Raw genomic sequence first — 17,891 nt, 5'->3', positions numbered from 1 at the left:
CTGCGCGCTTCGCGAGATACCTCGCGGAGCGGGAGCTCACCTCCTCGTTCGATCGACGACTCCGATCGATCAAACCAGGGAGCCATCTCCCGTCTGAAGAGCGCGAGTTAGAGAAACTCGTAACTGAATGCCTCAAGAAGGCAAGGGAAGAGACGCCAGCTCATGGTCCAACATCCCATGATCATGATTATGGTATGCCACGAGCTAAGAGAAGCTGCGAAGACCTGAGTGAAGGTCAGCTCACCTCGAGTTTTAGGGTCTCATGGCACTACCGGCACAAATTTGCACTGCCCTCCAGACGGTTCCACCCACCAATGTTCCCGCGAAGCGACTGTTTAGCAAAGCCGGGAACGCCCGCAACTATGATCAAGAACGTATGGGAGATGAACGGTTCGAAAGGCACATCCTGTTAAAAGAATACTACTCGAAGTCCCGGCCGTGGCTGGAACCTTCAGAGGAGAGCTATCTCTCCAGACCCCCGTCGAATCCGAACCCTGATTGGGATTGGCTGAGATGAGGAGCCTCCTTGCTGCGAGGTCGAACGTTGCCAAAGAAGATTTCAGCTTGACGGACGAAACACCTTTTTGAATGAAGTATACTTGGAATACGGCATGCCGTTTGATTCTTGAATTCAATATTCTAGCGCTGGGGGGGGGGGACAGCCACTCGGTGCTGTGGCCGGAGCGCGAATAATCTGGACTTGCATTTTACAGGGAAGTGATTTATTCCGACGGTTTGGGTCTTCATGGAGACCCACCGCTACGTTGTCCTTCTTGAACATTCACGTCGATTCGCAGCCTGGGACGAAGCTCGGATACCCTAGTCTTTTCGAAAATTATCTATTGTGCTCCCATCTGGATCCCGCACAAATCGAAGCATGTAAAAAGTGTTGAATCGATACAGAACTATTTCGTTAGGAGACTTCGATACCGGTGCCCGTCACATCTCTCCGAGATCTCACTTCCCCCTATCATGGAAAAACTCGGGGCCTTTGATGCTCAAGCCCTTCGAAGAGTTGTGTTATTGGGAGATACAGATCATTTCTTCGATGTATCCCGTAACTTGGTGAGATCGAAACTCACATTACGCACAAAATCCTCAGCCAGAACTGAAGCGATAAGGAACTCCTTTGCATGGCGTATATGCGCCAAGACCAACAGACGGGTCCTGAATAGTGAGATCTTCCGGCACTCCCCTCCTGCTTGCTTGTCATATGTGACACCCTAAGATGCTGTGATAGGCTACGTCTACCATTCAGATACCTTTGAATAAAAGAGATATAGACTTTCATACTTTCTCCAAAACAAGACAGGGCAATTAGGAGGAATGAAAATGGATTCAGCGAAATTGAATCGCGGCTTTGCTGCGACTTTCTTTCTGTCAGCATTCGGCAAATCCATGAGAACTTTGACTCGGTCAACACTATAGAGGAGCTATGTCGGATAACTCGCCTGTTGCTGATGCTCATTAGAACGTGTTCTTCCCAGCGAAATGCAGCGTTTGCGCGTTTGTTGAAACGTGATGTCTTCTTCGGTCAGTGCCTCGCCTCCCGAAACAACGATTAGTGCTTGATGCGATTGTACCGGAGATTCACCAACCCTCCGCGTTTACCTCGTTGTTTATTCCCGGCCCTCTTCAGGGAAGCCAATCGGAAGCCTGGGCTGACGTGCACCGGTTTGCTCGATAGGGCGATCCAATCCGCAAGATAAATTACCGCAAACCTTTGACGTCGCCACGGCCTGTCGTCGGTAGACTCGCCACCAGAAAGCCCTGTCGGCGACAGAGGTTTTTCTTCTGGCGGTCTGATGTCGGATTATGCCCGTTCGCGAATGGGTGCTAGTTCGAGGCAAAGAATTCCAACTACACTTGAACGCATATGGTCATTCCCAATATGGATGTCGCTCAAGATTTTCGTGGCTCCGCCAGTGCCAGGCGGAGTCCCTCCCCTCGGTGAACAGCAGAGGAACGACTGCGTCACCTTGCCTTGACTGGAGGGCATACTCCCAAAGGAGGTACCCTGGCCCTTGGGAGCGGATTCTTCGGCACGGGAACACTGGAAACCATCGAGATAGTTTCCGACTCCGTGAACCGTGGAGCCTCGGAAGGAGTCCATCGACTGTCTTCCGGTTTTCCTTTCTATTGTTCGCCCTGGAATACTCACTCGTCCTCAAAGTTCCGTTTCCCATTGGATCGTTCGGCCAGTGTATGTCCGGCGGTGTACCAGTCTGGAATACTTTTCGTCTTCCACTTTGAAACTTTCATCGCCTCGATTTTAGAGAGCTCGTCCTCCTTGAAGCAAGTCATGCTCCAGGATGGCAACTTCTGCATCCTCAGTCATCTACTTATTCTTCATGGGTCCTAGATAAGTTCAGAAAGTTTTTAACCAAACTCCCACGGTACCACTGGCAAACTTGGGCAGATTGGAGAGGACTCCTCCGCTCCGTGAATTGAAAACCGCGCCAATTCGCCGCCTCCGCCCTCGGCCAATACGGCCGCCTCAGCCGGCCGACCTGTCCGCCGGTTTCGGCAGGGAAGTGTGACATGAGGGGCGTATAGACTTTGTTGTTAAGGGGTCTCACGCGGTAGGTGATTTCCGGAAGGCGCTCTCAAGGTCCCGTGCTTCTTTCGATACGGAATACAAGCCCGATTTCCCCAGGTAAGGAGGCTGTTGAAGTCTAGACCTGACACCCCAACCATAAATGACGGAATTCTACTCGCAGCTGCTCAAGGGGTTCCGCCTTTTAGGAGCCTGACAGGTGGGCCCCAAAAAACGGGAAGCTCTTGTGCTGCCGATTCCCCGCTAGAACTGTGATCGAGGGTGCTGACAACAGACAGAAGTGCTCAGTCAGCTGTCTGATCACCTCCGGGGAGAAGATTTTTAATTATTCTCCATAATTGAAACTACGTATACTCCTCTGCCGACATGTGGGAGCTCCTTCAGAGCAGTATCATTCCTGTAATAATCGTCGTCATACTCCTCAAACTATTCGGTGGCAAGGGTTCGTCATCTTCAGTACCGGTTGGATCCAAAGTAGGTGTTCAATCGGATATCACCAGCCGTGCTCCATTCGTAGTTCAAGTCATCCGAGTCGTTTTATTCGTGATGCAAGCTATCTGAGCGGCGAGAACTTGGCTTCTTTGAGCTTGATACGATTCTAAAAGACTATGTGCGGAAATTCGGCTCGCCCTAGCCCGGGCTCTTCAATACCCTACCTGAAACCGTTCGACCGAGTCGATCAGGGTCTCTCCTGAATCAGCCGGCCGAACGAGGCTGCAAGAACGCTCGAACATCGCCTCGTGAACAAAGATTTTCTTGTGCTCCGCAGTTCGACATGGACATCATCTCCGGCTCTCAAGTATCGAAGCTTGACAAGAAGAAGAAACCCATATCTGAGGTTTTTGCAGAGAACGACATCGTGGTCTTCTATTTCTCGGCGCATTGGTGTCCCCCATGTCGGTGAGATTGATGGTCGATATAAAGGATCGGTCTTTTCGTGGAATCTGTTTTGGTAATTTTTGTGGAACTCATCACTCTCCGTCAACCATTCACAGCAACTTCACACCGCAGCTGGCAAGCATCTACAAGGGTTTGAAGGAAGCCGGAAAGAAGATCGAAGTGATCTTCATGTCATCCGACAGGACCGAGGAACAGATGTTGTCGTACATGGAAGAAAGTCACGGGGACTGGTTCGCTTTCGAGTTCGGGTCGCCCATCAAAAAGTCAGTTCCGACAAGACATCGAATCCTGCACAATCAATGTCGTTCCTAAAGTCCATCGATAACGTCTATCTCGCGGGTTTCTTTCCCAGGAAATTCGCTGAACACTTCCAAGTCTCATCGATTCCGACCGTCATCGTTTTGAACGGAGATGGCGTAGTCGTCTCCACTGACGGCAGGAATGAAATCCTGCGACTCGATGCTGGTGTATGGGAAAAATGGACGGCAGGCGCTCCGCAGTAGTTCTTGATCGCAACGTGCCTCGCTTGCCATCATCCGAAGCATCAGTCTATTGATGAATTCGAATCGAAGAGTGATGCATTATTCGGAATCGTTGGGATATCATTCGGAAAAAAGCATTCCTCTTGGACCGGGCGTTCGTGGGAGCATGGATTACGACGCAATCCCAGCGTTGGAATCAATGCGACAGAGAGGAAGTCCTCTTATTTCGGAATAAAATGCGTGACCCTTCAGGAGAGTCGAGCGTTTTCCACAATGAGCAGAAGAAAGAGGGGGAAATGTCAGATGACGTCTCTGGGACTGCTCGATAGGGAGGGACCGGCCTAGGAGAGATCGCTGGGCGGGGGCCTTGTACGAGGAGCCTCGCGGACATCCATCCGAATTGCCTCGGAGAACCTGTGCAAGAAAAAGCTGTCTCCTGCTCCCCGGATTGCGGTTTCTGATGTTTCGCGCATTGTCCTAGACCCTGTGATCGGGACCGATAGTCTCGAACCCCCGGCAGCTCTTCTTCCCTGGAGTTCAGAGCTGGGATGGAATCGCTCTCTCTGAAATGTTCCTCTATTTTGTTCAATTGCGTCCACGCAGCTCTCTGTTGCCCTTCACAAGCTCCTGTCCGTTTACCGGAGGTTTGGACCGAGATGCTATCTCCAGGCCAATCAGTGGTAGAATATCCATTCGCAAAGCAATCATTTTATTTTACACTCCAATACACGATCGTCTTATATTACATTTATACAATTTATACAATATAGAATAGAATGACAACTGGCGATAAGCACAGCGAGTACCCGTCTCACTCAGAACCTGTTCGCGCTGATCCTGTCGACAGGGGACCGTCCTGAAATGCATCCGCCGTTTTGAGCAATGTTATGAGGGAATCCTTCCTCTACAGCTACGGACCTTCCTGTCCAAGCTCTCCGAACATCTCTGAAGTTGCAGAAACAGCTGTCTCTCGCTGGCCCTGTCGCTCTCATTCCTTCTTTCCCGACTGCACGCCTGACCGAAGATCTTTGATCGACCTAGATGTCGCCGTCGACGTCGATTCGCTTCCGCGTCGTCTATCACCCGATCTATCGTATATCCTTCTTACGTTCCTTCCTAGCCTGCGGTGGAGATCCTAGAAATTCTTTTTCGTCGACGGTCCCGGAACCCGAATCGAAGAACGGAAACTCCCCTTGCTACTCCCCGAAATCAAAGCACTACAGCTATAGCCTCGATCTAAAGGACGATAATCGATTTATTATACAACATCTCCTTTCTCACTCAGATAGAGTTCTTCTATCTGCAACAAAGCGTATACATATTCTTCCTCGATGATAATTATGGTAGTCTCAATAAGAGCTTTATATGTTTAATCAGAATGCATGATCATTCCATCGAATCTTCCTGTCTCCATCTCATCCTGCCTGCCTGCCTTCCTCTCTTCCTGCCCGCCAGCCCACAATTTCTCCTCCACGATCTCCTGCACACCGCCTGCCTTGTATAGACGTTCCATATTTCGTTTCGACGGATACTCCCTATGACTTAGCGGCGACTCGATCGGTCGGTTGGTCAGCGCACGGACGGACGGACGGATGACCGCTTGCTCGAGTGCCCCTTTCTCGATTTGAATGATTGACTCTATTGACTTGTACTGGTTGCTGTGGCTGTTGCATCGTGTCCCGACCAATCCTAGGCAACGACCCGTTTCCGTTGACAGCACCACCATCCTACCCCATCTTGGTCCTAATACTGACTCCTAGTCGCAGCCCTGGGGTACTCACCCCCATACGGAGACGCGGCAGCCCGAGCGCTCGAACTGTAGCCCCCTCCTCGGAAGGGTCCTGGAGCGCCGGAACCACCCCCTGAGTTTTCCCCGTACCCGTAGAGTGGCTGATAGCTCTGATATCCCTGCGGGTACTCATTGGAATTTCCCCCCCAACCTAAAACATAGAATCGGCTCACATTACAAGCGACGCCAACTTTTTCCTCGCTCCAAATTATTCTATCACAGAAAGACTTCTCAGGCGACCGCACCTCGAATCGATTTAGACGACTAACCTGAGTAGCTGTCCGTGGAGTAGCTTGGGAAAGCGTTCGTCTGGGGACCTCCCTGAGATTGGGGTTGTCCCCCCCAAGCGTATCCGGGCCAATCATCCGAGTCGCCGTAGCCGCGTGACGAATATCCGCTGCAAAACTCAAATCGGTCAATGCACCGAACCCGAGAAGCTCCTCGAAAGTACGATTCGGAGGGAAGTATGCCCATCAGACGTTTTCCCTTTCCATCCGCCTATTAGGATTCCCTCAATGCTTGCCGAACTCACCCTCTATGAGGAGGGGGTGCAGGGGGGCCGCGGTAATGGTGACTCGGTCCAGAATTATGAGGTGGTCCCATGAAGGAGTCTTTCCTCTTCGCTTTCTCCATTTCGATTTTGCTCAAGGCCTTCTTCACTTCAGTCCTTTTTCCCTTAATCATGTGGTGTCTGAAGAATCAAACGAAGAGGGCATTTGAGTTTGCGGATCGGAAAGGAAAACGCTCAGGGAACGTTCCTGAGGGCTATTCGTCCAAGGTTTTCCGAAAGCGTCCCGGAAATCATTTAGATTCGCAGAATGAGTTCGCCGCAGGTCTCATGGTCAAACAGTTGACAGGAAACAGCTGTGTGGACTCAATGGTCTTATCCCGTTTCGGCTTGGAACTCCGATCGGGGCGGTTCTCTTTGCTGATGGCGAATTCTGTCTCCGACCTACCGTTGTAGAACCACTTTGTCCACAGAGTCGTAATCGTCGAAGGTTACGAAACCGAAACCTCTCTTGCGTCCCGTGTCCCTCTCGGTGGCTATGATGACTTCTTCGATTGAGCCATATTTCCCGAAGTAATTTCGTAGGTCTTCAGCTTCAGTTTCTGTCGAGAGGCCGCCGACAAAGAGCTTCTTCACCGACATGTTCGTATCACCCGAAGACTGCTCTCTGGAACCGTTAAAAATCATTGTCTCCCGCGCCGAAGGGTGAACCGGGGCAAAATACCCATAGAGGAAAGACCTGGGACGTTATAAAGGATTCCGATTGAGATTCTCCTACCGGAAAGTTCACTGACCTCGGAATCGCTCTTTTGGGCTCAACGGTCCTATTATCGATTATATGCGGTCTCTGAGCCATGGCCTGATCCACCATTTGAGAATCAGCGTAAGTTACGAAACCAAATCCCCGTGAACGCTTCGAGTACGGGTCTGTCATGACCACACAATCCATGATTTCACCCCATTTCGAGTAGTACTCCTGTCGACCGTTGCACACGTGAGACGTGTTTCAATATGTGGCTCCATATTCTATAAGTTCGGGTATTCTTCACGCCGAACTCCAGGCCATACCAAGAATCGGCAGCTTACCTTGAGAGTGACCTCGTTCGTTTTATAATCGAGGCCGCCGATGAATAGCTTACGCATGTACTCGGGTTCACTCGAGCCGCCGTTCTGAAAATGAAGTTCTCTTCTTAATCCGGATCAGATATTCATTTCATTATAAACAACATCATGAAACTTCTTTATCGAGTGTTATGAGAGGTGGAGCGAAGTTATGAGAAGATGAGAATGATTTCTATCTCGCTGGAAGATGCGCTCTCAGACTACTTTATTTTGTCGACGAAAACGGAGAGGTGTAATCAGCTCCGGGCTATATACCGACAAGCTCAACGAGAGGTCCCCTCAGACGGGAACGCTCCTTTGAGCGCCTTGCTTCGCCCACTAGATTCGCTCTCCACGTCGCAGCGCTCTGTTCAGGACTTGGCTCGACGATCATGACGCAGCCTCTGCAGAGAGAGGCTGCCGTGGAGAGATGCCCCATGAGAGGCCATCGGCCCCTTCCGATTTTCGGAAATCCGCGCGCAAGTCCTACGTATATCGTTGATTTCTCCGAGTACAGCAAAATATATTCATGGCTCCCATGCGAAGGCTGAAGAAGACGTGAGCGACGGATGGAAGGGAAAACCGATTTTTCCCCGCAATGCTGACCCGGAGCCCCCCCCCTTCTTAGCTCCGACGGCGCGGCGCTCGCAGCACAAGCAACAAGCCACCGGCGACATCCTTCTCGTCAGTGTCAAAGAACGGCAACGTGACGAGTTCGTAGACTACGACCGTTATTCAACGTAGCTCTTTTTGAGGTCACTACTCTGTAAGGCAACGAACGCGAGCGAGCAGATAGACCAGAAAATCAACGAAAAAAAGAGTGGAAACAGTTGGACAAATAATAATATCGGCGCAGAACTCCCGTGCCGGCTGCCAGCTGTAAGTGCAGTGAGAGTCGAGACCGAATTATTGCCCGAAAGCGGGCTCAACAACCGACAACGAAAGATACTCTCTCGACACGATTCCATCAGATAAGGTTATTCTCGCTCTCCTCGGCCAACGAGACGAGCAAAGAAACGCTTCTCGAGGAAGCTATCTGATGCTACTCTCTGGTTATATCCAGATACAGTTCGTCGGTTCTAGGATTCGCTATCCGATGGACGCTATCCGCTTGTTAGATAAATAATGATCAGAATCCGTTCCGGACAGAGTGGAAATTCCCCCTTCAGATTCTAAATACGATTCTGAAGAGGACCCCGCGAATTCGTAAATCAGCTCGGGATACGAAGACCTTACGGCGCGGCGCTTCCGACAAGCTCTATTCTCACGACGAGGAATCGTGGATCGAATCCCTGTCTCTCTAAGCGCATGCCTATTCAGTGAGGAGACCATTTCTCTGTATAGAACATATGTACTCGGAATAGTTCTGCCGGCTTTGCCACGTTATAGGGTTTTCAGATGCATACCTAGCGAGCCGATGCGCCTGACTGCGCCGCTCTTACACAAGGTGCGCGCTCGGCCTCGTAAAATCGATATGATGACTAATCGAAATCTCGTCAAAGAAATTTCTGCGCTCACTTTCGAGCGAGGCGTGTATTCGACGCTCACGATGCCGCTCGACTGCATATCAGGACCGGCATCGATTTCGATCTGCTCACCCCTGCATACAGGCCGTCCCGAATAGACTCCGACTTTCAGAATCTAACAAACAGCCGACCAACGTTCGTGTACCATCGCTCGCTGCTATTTGCCTCGATCCCGGCGAAAGAGCCGAAGGTGGAGTCCGGAGCGCTCGCTGGTTTGCCCAGTCGTCAAGCTCCCGCGCTGAACTCGGCTTCATCTCGTTTGTTTGGATATAGATTTTTTTTTCAAAGTCGATCCCTGTACGCGCAGAGCAGCCGTGAACTCTAAAAAAATAACGACCACAAACCGAAATAATGACGACGACGCCGAACACCGATCACGGAGATCCCACCGTCCGCTGAACAGCGACTTTCACTCGTCTTATGCGGGAATCGAATTCGAGCTCATCATCTAATGATTGCGAATCTCTGACGCACTTTACGTGACCGTTCATTCACGACGACACGATCGAGTGAAAAAGCAACGGCAGAGTAACGGTATAATTCTGCCATCTTAGGCTAAACGAGCGCTATATGCTTCGTTCAATTTAGCTTACGTCAACTTACCGACGGGGTTGACTCGTTTCCGTTTTCCTGTTTCATTTTTGCGATGGTGCTTGTTGCTCGGAAAGCGACACGCTGCTGCAATTAGATGTGACGCGATCGAGGTGCGCTCGGAAGATATTCGCCGTCAGTCAAAAAAAAGTCAACTTTGACGACGACGACAACGACGACTTCAACAGGCAGCAAATGTGGACGGACTACAATTCCCACAAGAGAACAACCACCACCACCACCACTCGGAGTAGCAGCGGTACGAGAAGAACAACAAATAATCCGTCAGCTTAGCAGTAGCAGAAGCGAGCGGACGACGCCCGGTGGTGTGTGTTGCCCCTCCTCCTCCCTCCTCCTGCCTGCCGTTCACACACCAGATCACACCACCAAACAACACACCAACTCTAACCACTGTTAGACATGCAGGTCATTCTCGGATCATTGTCATCATTATAGTCAGGAATCGATCTGATAGCCGGATTGCAAGCCTCGCTTCCAGCACAGGTGAACTCAGGCTGGTGAGCGGCGAGGATGTTCGTGCATCGATTCCGGGGGAGGAACTAGACAGGGAGCCGTCGGGAGATGCTTGACTCGAATCGAATGGGAGGGGAATGATGCTGATGATGATCAATGTTGACAGCTCGAGCGAATATCGGCGCATCTTCCCCCACTACTCCAGTCTCGTCTTCCTGGGCTAGGTCGAGGCATCGGAGGAGTTAGAAGAGCTGGGAGATTCGAACCGAAGACGGCAGGGCGCCGATTATCTCTCCTAGGAAGAGAAAGTGCCGGCGTCCGCCTGATTCCAGATATTCTTCCTGGAACACGCGAGGGCAGAGAGGGGACAACTCGAGGAAGTTCCACATAGAGATTGGTTCCCCCGAAAATCTACTTATCTGCGTCTCCCATTCCTCATATCGGCCATTGTTTCCAGGGAATTTCTGGTTGGCCGAGTTTCCGTAGTTCCTTCACACAATGGACGCTCGAACAGTGTGTAGCTTCGACCCATTCGTATTGGTTGGCTCGGCATCTTCATGGCTTCCCTCTTCGCAGGTTGCCAGATCCGCAATCATCGATAGCTGAGTTCTCCTGTGACGATTTGTTGATGCTGATGTATCCTTCCCGAAGCAAGGGCCCGAGAAACTCATGAAGAGCAGGTCTGCCTCGGAAGCGGGATTTGACGGGACCATGCCAGCTCAGGAAACCGAGGTACCGCTCGAGGTGTGCTCGTATCGAAAATTTAAGGTTCGACACCATGCTCTCTGAAGGAAAAATCGGTGGGATACTCCGCGGCGACCTGAACTCCTGACAAAAATTCGAGTTTTGTTCAGATCTTCTGAAGATAATCGAGTTCCCGAAAGCCTCTTTCTTCAGTAACGATCAAGCCAGGTCGGGCTAGGGGGGGGGGAGAGGAATCGTGATGCGATATGTCACTTTAGGTGAAGCAGCGAGAACTCAGAGGGCTGTTTGTGCGATCGATGGGTGATCTTCAATGAGCCCGAGCTGTCAGGTTGGGGAGTTAGGAGGATCGCCCGCAGTCGCTCAGGCTTACAAGAGAAACGAAAGATCGATCTTTTCGTCAGTCTTCTATATCCCCTCATGTGACTCCCATCTTGCGGAATTTTCCCTCGGGCTCCGTTCGCGCGGTATCGCCCTCGAGATTGTATGCCACCTCGATACAATTCATGCGGAGCCAGTGGACGTCAAACTGTTGAAACAGCAATCGAGCGACTCCCACGTCCACTTCTCCTCGATCCGGCCTTTTTTCCAATAGTCATATCTAAACCTCCCGACTTGTCAGCCAACGGGGATTGCTGGACGGCAGCTCAGTCGTCAGTCCCGTTGTCTTTCTAGCCGCCTCTTGTCCGATCTTGTCCTCGAGTTCGCGATTCGAGGGATAGCGGTGTGGATGGAGTGGAACGACGGCAAGTCGGCAACCCGGAGCACCACTTGTCGCTGCTGCGTCTAGGCCCAGCCCCCTCTGAGAGAAAGGGCACCCGGCAGATTTGAAATTATCTGGTCTCCGAGTCGATTCAACCCAGAACAGAGAGACTCCGTGGAATATTTCGAAGAGTGCAAAGCCTAAGCAGCTTCAGAATATTTCTCTCGTACCTGAGCATCTAACGAGTCCTCAAGTAATCGAATGGAGATCGATTCTGGCCATTTCACCCGATCAACTCAGGGTCTGAACTATCGAATCGATCAGAAAGGATGATTACGATAATGAACGTCCGTTTTGAGGAGTCCTGAGGGGGTCTGGACCTCGGGAGAGCACAACGCTCCAAAATGCATGCTCGTTTCCGAGGCATCGATGACGCAAGGCCTAGAAATCCAACTTCTCCCCACGTAACCCTCACTTTCTCTCCGAGCATCAGCTGAGTCTGCCTCCATGGGAGAAAGCGGCCCCAGGAGTTGCAGTGGTTTCAATCGCACTCGTAAACGACTCGTTTCATTGCGCCGATGCGCGGTCGGTCGGGTAAGTCTTCCGGGGCCGAGAGCGTCGACATATAATTTTAAAAGCTGCAAATTTCCCGCTCGATGTCGGCGGCCTTCGCCCAGCGGCGCTACTGCATGTAAACAGACTGTGTTGTTACTGACTGTGTGCTCTTGCTGCAGCAGCTCCTACCAGCCAGGTATGTTGTGTTCACGGACTGCGCTTTTTCATTGAAAAGTGCATTGCGAATAAGACTCGGAGCTCGGAGATACCGCGGAAGGCTCGGTCCCGGACTCGACAAGCTCCTGCACCGACGATTCGGTAATGATAGTGTCCCCGAAGCTCGGGACAGCCGATCGCGACCGGAGACTCTGCTGCTGCTGCTGATGATAAGCCAGTCGAGTCACTCAGTCAGCCAGTCGGTAACAGAGCGTCTGACGGTATGCATTGAGAAGTCAGACGTTCCGGCGATCAGGATATCGTTGATTTCCATCTGGTAGTGAAGTTTTTCAAGCGGTAATCAAGCAGACGTTGCGTTGTTTTGAACGTACACTCCATCGCCTGTGAGCCGAGTGAACGAGGCCTTGAAACAGGGGCCTCCTGGACGAACATTTTCTCAGACGTTTCTTCATCAGTTATGGTGATTGCTCTTGTGTTCTTGAGTGCGGTCGACGATAATTCACCGAGTCTCAAACGTCTCCGGCTCGAGCTCGAGCTCGCATACGTCATCTAAGTAATTACGTTTGTTTGTTGCCGACCGGGACCGAATCTGCTGCGATCAGCAGCGCGAGTGCTAACTCTGGAGTGTTTTCCAATTCTTCTCGGTGTGTACCCGCGAATTAGACGCTACTGCCTTTTGCTCAAGTTATCCTCCCAATCTGAGCTTAATCGCGATGTAAGCGGATCAGCATACAGAGTGGAAGTCCGTCGGCTTCTAGCGCTTCTCAAACGACAAGCGAAACTACGGTGGCCGGCAAGTGAACTCCCGTCTCCGGCACCCACGGACACGGAGGGGCGAGAATCCAATCGGTATACTCACTTAGGCAACAGTGAATTTTCTGGGCTCCTTCGGAATATGAGGCAAACAAATTGACCGTCCGAGCTTTGTCTTGACCACCGAGCGACTTCGGAAGCCAACTGCCTCGATTGACGGCAGGACGGGCGGACAGACGGACGGACGGACCGACTGACTGGCTGGCTGACCCTCTGACTGACGGATAGACCAACGAACTGAGCTAAGTGACTGAACCATGGCCTAACTGGTTGTCGATCAGACAGCCGGCCGGTGGACCTTCTTGTTCGTCCGCTCCGTCCGAGAGTATCGTGTGCTTACCTGAATGCTGAAAATTCAGAGTTTGTTTCCGAACGCCGTGCGCGCAACGCTTCAGTATCCTGTTCGGTCCTTATCCTGTTTGTGACTTATGCTATTGATTGAGCGGAATAGAATCTCATTGTACGATGTATTTTAATTCGTTTCCGGGAAAAGTCAAGATAACGCATCGCGCAGTCGTGGAAATTTCATCGTCGAACTTCTCATATTGAGCGTATTTATATTTTTCTATTTGGAAATCTGCGCGGAACGCTCCTCTCACTCAACGACGCGCCCACAGGAGCGTCTTCGCCCGCTCGGTTGGAGATCTGATTTTCGTACCAAGTCTGAGTTATTACCGAGAGAAGAAAAAAACACGAATATCTTCAGGAGTGAGATGCACTGAAGTACGCGGCGCGAGCCAGCGACGGGCTGCACAGTTGCGCTACCCAGAAATACCAGGGATGGCTCCGCGCCGTATTGGAGTTGGCTGGCGACCAAGTTGTCACCGTCGACTCCATGAATTTGCACTTCATTCAATCTATGTTACACATAACTTATCTATCTCGTATGCTGGCGTGACGCAGGCTGTAGTCAAAGCTGATGCTTCGATCATTGTCGGCCCGTCGTCGATTTACCTGTCGAGTCGAGTGCGGGCACCGATACGATCGGCACACTCCTCAGCGGCACCGCAATTCGATTTCCTCATTTATAAAAAGCAGGAAATCAAGGGAGAGTCATGAAATGCGGTTATGTAGGAAGATTCACAGTATTCACCTGTCGAGTGCGATACTTGGCCAACAGTCGGAAGCAAACTGGCGAACGAGATGCCAGGCGGGCGAACCAACATCGGACGTAGCTTAAGTCTTGATTTTTTGTTTTCTTTGCAGAAATGTTCCAATCCCGATAGAGAGCTGGCTCGGTGATAGTTCGGACTCCGGATTCGCTCAGACATGGGGGAGATTGTCTTCGCGTGCGCGTGTCTCAATGTGGAGCTTCGCTGTCCCGAAGCTTCCGCAAAGTCTCTCCGCGATGAACCTCTGGAATCGGTCTTCGGGGAGAATCTCTGCTATCTAGCGAAGCCGCAGAAACGAGTAGTGAGTACTGCATCAAGTCGTGACTTCTCTCAAAATCTTTGGGAATCGCTGAGGAATGGAGCTCTTTTTCTCTGATGTGTCGCGTCGACCTCGAACTGGATGAACGTGATGTTTGCTCTTTCATCTCGAGCCTCAAGCTTCGAATCTAGTCAAATTCAGCATTCCAATCTGTGCGGGAATACAACCCGCTAAACGATAATTTCACCAGCCGCAGTGTTGCGATCTATTCTTTTCCCTCTCATTTTCGAATTGCCAAAGGAGGTTTCTGCGAGCCAGGAAGGTTCCGCTATTCCGAGATAGAAGTATTTCATGAAGAGAGGAGCCGTGGTAGTCGACTCTCCGATGAAAAGGCGATACTTCCTGGCCTTCTCGATCACGATTCAGCCGGCAAAAAAGAAGCCTGTTCAACGTTTGTTTTTTTCGCCGTGCGGTAACAGTAGTCGCTGAATACGTAAATTTGAATTAGTTAGCAGCAAAGATCGACTCGTTTTCTCCAAGAGGCGCCAGCTGAGAGACCTTGGAAATGTTGACTATCTTCTGGTTGGGCGAGAAGGCTTATGTCAAATGTGTTATCTCACTGTTTTTCACTGAAACGGAAAGCGAGCTCCAGATGGTGGCGACCTGTATAGGATTTCGTGACGTCGTCGAAGCACAGCTAAATCTAGATTCATGTTTTCATAATATTATTCTCATCGTCATTATGATTCCAATCATTACTACGAAAACCGCTGATACACGTAGGTATCAGAGACCGGGTCTTGCTCGAAGCTTGTTCCGCGGAGGAACTGTGAGCCTACCAGGATCGATTGGTGAAACTCTACGATTCGCAATCGATGTATATTGATGATGATGATGACAGAGGCGGATTTTTACGCTTTACAGCGCGAGGATCGTGCACAGGGATTATGAGGCCAGCATCTGCTGTGTCGCGAGCGCTTCTCATTCGGAAAATCGATTGTTATCATTTCTCCGCGGTGGCTTTACACCGAGAGCCCTCGCTTGCACATGTTAATATAATCTTTCCGAAGCGGATGGGTCAGACCAGCGAGCGGGAGCTGCCTCTCAGTCTGTTGTCCTCGTTCGCGGACTTCCGGGAGGCTCAGCCTGGACCTGTGTTATCGAGCGGAAGACTCGCGCACGCTCAAACGGGATTCGGGCATTTGCGCGAACTCCTCGGAATCATGCGAGCCTCCCCGTCGTAAAAACGTTTCCTGTATGGTTTAAATTGTTCTTCCTTCTTCAGACTCACGATTGGCTCTTGCGAGAGAAGAGGTGTGGAGAGAACGAGTTGAGACATTGCGCCGCTTGTAATGCACTTGTCTTCGCAATTCAAGGACAGGACTTTGTGGTCCCACAGAAACTCAAGAGGTAATTTCGAATTTCTAGGCAAACCTTTCATGAATATCATTCAACTCGAGAGGATCCTCTTTCGGACCTCCCGAACCCGGGATTATCTCGTTCGGCGACGTCGACCGTGGGAAATCTATTCAGTGTTCTTTCCTTTCCCCCTCAGAAGTGACAAGGAGCTGGATTGCCTCCGACAACACAATTGCTTCTCGGAATGTCTCCAGATCATAATCGATCCGTCGAGCACGCTGCTACAGCGCGGCCTTATCGACACTGAGACGGCCCGAAAGGACTCCCTAGTCCCCGGCTACCTGCAGAACGTTCGTCTCAAAATGATTCAGGTGGTGAAACAGGTGATGACAGAAAAACACAGAATCATCGAAGAGCAGCATCGGAGGGCACTGGAACAGTGGCGCGCACTGCAATCGAAGTGCGACTATCAGTGCAATACGTTACTGAAGATAATCGAATATCAAGAGAGCGCCGAGGAGCGAAGATTCTCGTCAGCGACCACGAAAAGCTGCTCCTCGGTCAGACGTTCAGAGTCTACCGAGAGTAAAGCATCGCTTCTCAGCAGTAAGGAGCCCGCTCTAGATGACGACGTCTTTGAAATGCAGTTCAATGACGAAGCCATTTACGAGGACGACTCTCGGACAGAGCCAGCGGAGGAGGCCAGAGGCATGTATCGTTCCGTCCATCGTTTACTAGAGCGCTATCAATAATTCAGCATCCCGGACATGGAGGATATCGAAGGATACCGGAGAGAGGATATCGATACCGCAGGATGACGGATCGAGAAACGAAATATCCCTATAACTCCACCGTGACACATTCCTGATTCAATCCAGCAGTGGGTAACTTATCTCTCGTTCTCGTTTTGCAGAATTGAGTGGAACAGATGACGAAGATGAGGGCGTTTCTACGACGAGTCAGGAACGCACACAAAAGTCGGACATGGATCTCAGCCAGTACGCGACGTCTCTGCCGATCGAGGTTCCGAAAGAGGCATCGAATTGGCAAGGCCTAAGGCTTGACGAATCCTCCAGGAGCAGACTGGAACAGAGTCCCGTCAAGCCAGAATTCGAGGATATCGCTCGATCTATGAAGGACCTCTCGGACCGGATGATGGACGACCAGACCAAAATGTTTGGCGATCTTCCGAGACCGAGATTGTACACGAACCATTTTTGAACAGAGCCGTAACTTTGCCTTTGGTCGAGAGCGAATCCGCTGATCTTTCGCTAATTGATACACGCCAACACACATACATACACACTCAATCAATGGAACTTTTTCCACCCCGGTTTTCTGTTAGATGGTAGTGACGAAGACGCTGGGGTGCGGTTAAGGTGTAGAGCGATGTTCGATTTTACGGAAGAAGGTGATAAATATATCGATGGGGGATCGTGTTTGTTGCTCCGATTCGGCTGATGCACGAATTTCCGGGAGGAGATCTCCTCCGGTCCGACCCGGTAAAAGCTAAAATCTTGAAAACGTTCGGAAGCAATTATTGTTTGGGAGGAAGGCACCGAGTTCCGAAAATGAACACACCGGACACTTGAGAGTTTTCATGATTCGGGAATCCTCCATTGAGCCGGCAGACTCATCGACTTTAAGTGAACGGTATCAGGGGGGGGGAACTAAATGCGACTGTTTCCTTGTCCATGAGTGGTTTCCACCATCGACTTCAAACTATGCCAAGAGGAGAGCTATTTAAAGGCTGAACATTCAGCGCGCGTCAGGGCGGATCCAAGTACATAGTCGGTGTTATATCAGATGCGCAGATGAAAAAAGAAAAAAATATCAAACGTGAACCTGTGACCTCATTCTTCATTGGTAGCCTATCGTCGGTGAGGCGTACAGGATCCATCCGCTACTGTCGAGCGGAATGAATTTGTGCAATCTCATTCTCCATCAGACGATATTTATTCCATCGTTATGTGTTTAGTGGATCCTAGTTTTCGCATTAGTGTCTCGATTTGTTACAACCCCATTTTTCGGAGGGGTTGTTCTTGAACGTTGTTTTCTCCTTTTTTCTGTCGTCAGCTATTATTTTCTATCCCGAGGGGGTCTGTGTGAGGACTAGTAGATGCCTAGAGGGCTGCGCACAGGAGTTTTTCCAACCGATCGTACCCCATCGGGGACGTTGTCGCTCGTTAGCAGGAATGAGAGTATAACATCATCGCGGGAATCGACCACGGCCGCCCATGAGAGTCACCGCGGACGATCGCAATCAGCCAAGGAACTCAGAAG

General features: G+C 50.7%; 3 protein-coding genes across 3 annotated transcripts; 2 read left to right on the top strand and 1 right to left on the bottom strand.

Annotated features, from left to right (window-relative positions):
- The first annotated feature begins 2,779 nt into the window (after nt 1–2,779).
- LOC100902937 (nucleoredoxin-like protein 2) lies at nt 2,780–4,193 on the top strand. Its single transcript, XM_003744076.2, has 4 exons — nt 2,780–3,031; nt 3,327–3,457; nt 3,553–3,720; nt 3,810–4,193. The coding sequence occupies exons 1-4, from the start codon at nt 2,924–2,926 to the stop codon at nt 3,958–3,960; spliced, it is 558 nt and encodes a 185-aa protein (XP_003744124.1). The 5' UTR covers nt 2,780–2,923; the 3' UTR covers nt 3,961–4,193.
- A 1,393-nt stretch (nt 4,194–5,586) lies between these two features.
- Nucleotides 5,587–9,509, bottom strand: LOC100902789 (heterogeneous nuclear ribonucleoproteins A2/B1). The gene is made up of 7 exons (XM_003744075.2): nt 9,467–9,509; nt 7,323–7,406; nt 7,031–7,212; nt 6,685–6,903; nt 6,261–6,419; nt 5,998–6,125; nt 5,587–5,879 (listed from the first exon to the last, which is right to left on the bottom strand). The coding sequence occupies exons 1-7, from the start codon at nt 9,500–9,502 to the stop codon at nt 5,683–5,685; spliced, it is 1,005 nt and encodes a 334-aa protein (XP_003744123.1). The 5' UTR covers nt 9,503–9,509; the 3' UTR covers nt 5,587–5,682.
- Nucleotides 9,510–11,869: 2,360 nt separating this feature from the next.
- Nucleotides 11,870–17,442, top strand: LOC100902642 (uncharacterized). Its single transcript, XM_018639824.1, has 6 exons — nt 11,870–11,927; nt 12,071–12,084; nt 14,085–14,291; nt 15,535–15,659; nt 15,805–16,316; nt 16,522–17,442. The coding sequence occupies exons 3-6, from the start codon at nt 14,148–14,150 to the stop codon at nt 16,827–16,829; spliced, it is 1,089 nt and encodes a 362-aa protein (XP_018495340.1). The 5' UTR covers nt 11,870–11,927; nt 12,071–12,084; nt 14,085–14,147; the 3' UTR covers nt 16,830–17,442.
- Nucleotides 17,443–17,891: the final 449 nt, after the last annotated feature.

The sequence above is a fragment of the Galendromus occidentalis genome, unplaced genomic scaffold (genome assembly GCF_000255335.2).
Source record: "Galendromus occidentalis unplaced genomic scaffold, Mocc_1.1 scf7180000077459, whole genome shotgun sequence".
NCBI classification, from domain to species: Eukaryota; Metazoa; Arthropoda; class Arachnida; order Mesostigmata; family Phytoseiidae; genus Galendromus; species Galendromus occidentalis.
Note: the sequence above shows the minus strand (reverse complement) of the source record. Positions and strands in the feature narration are given on the sequence as shown.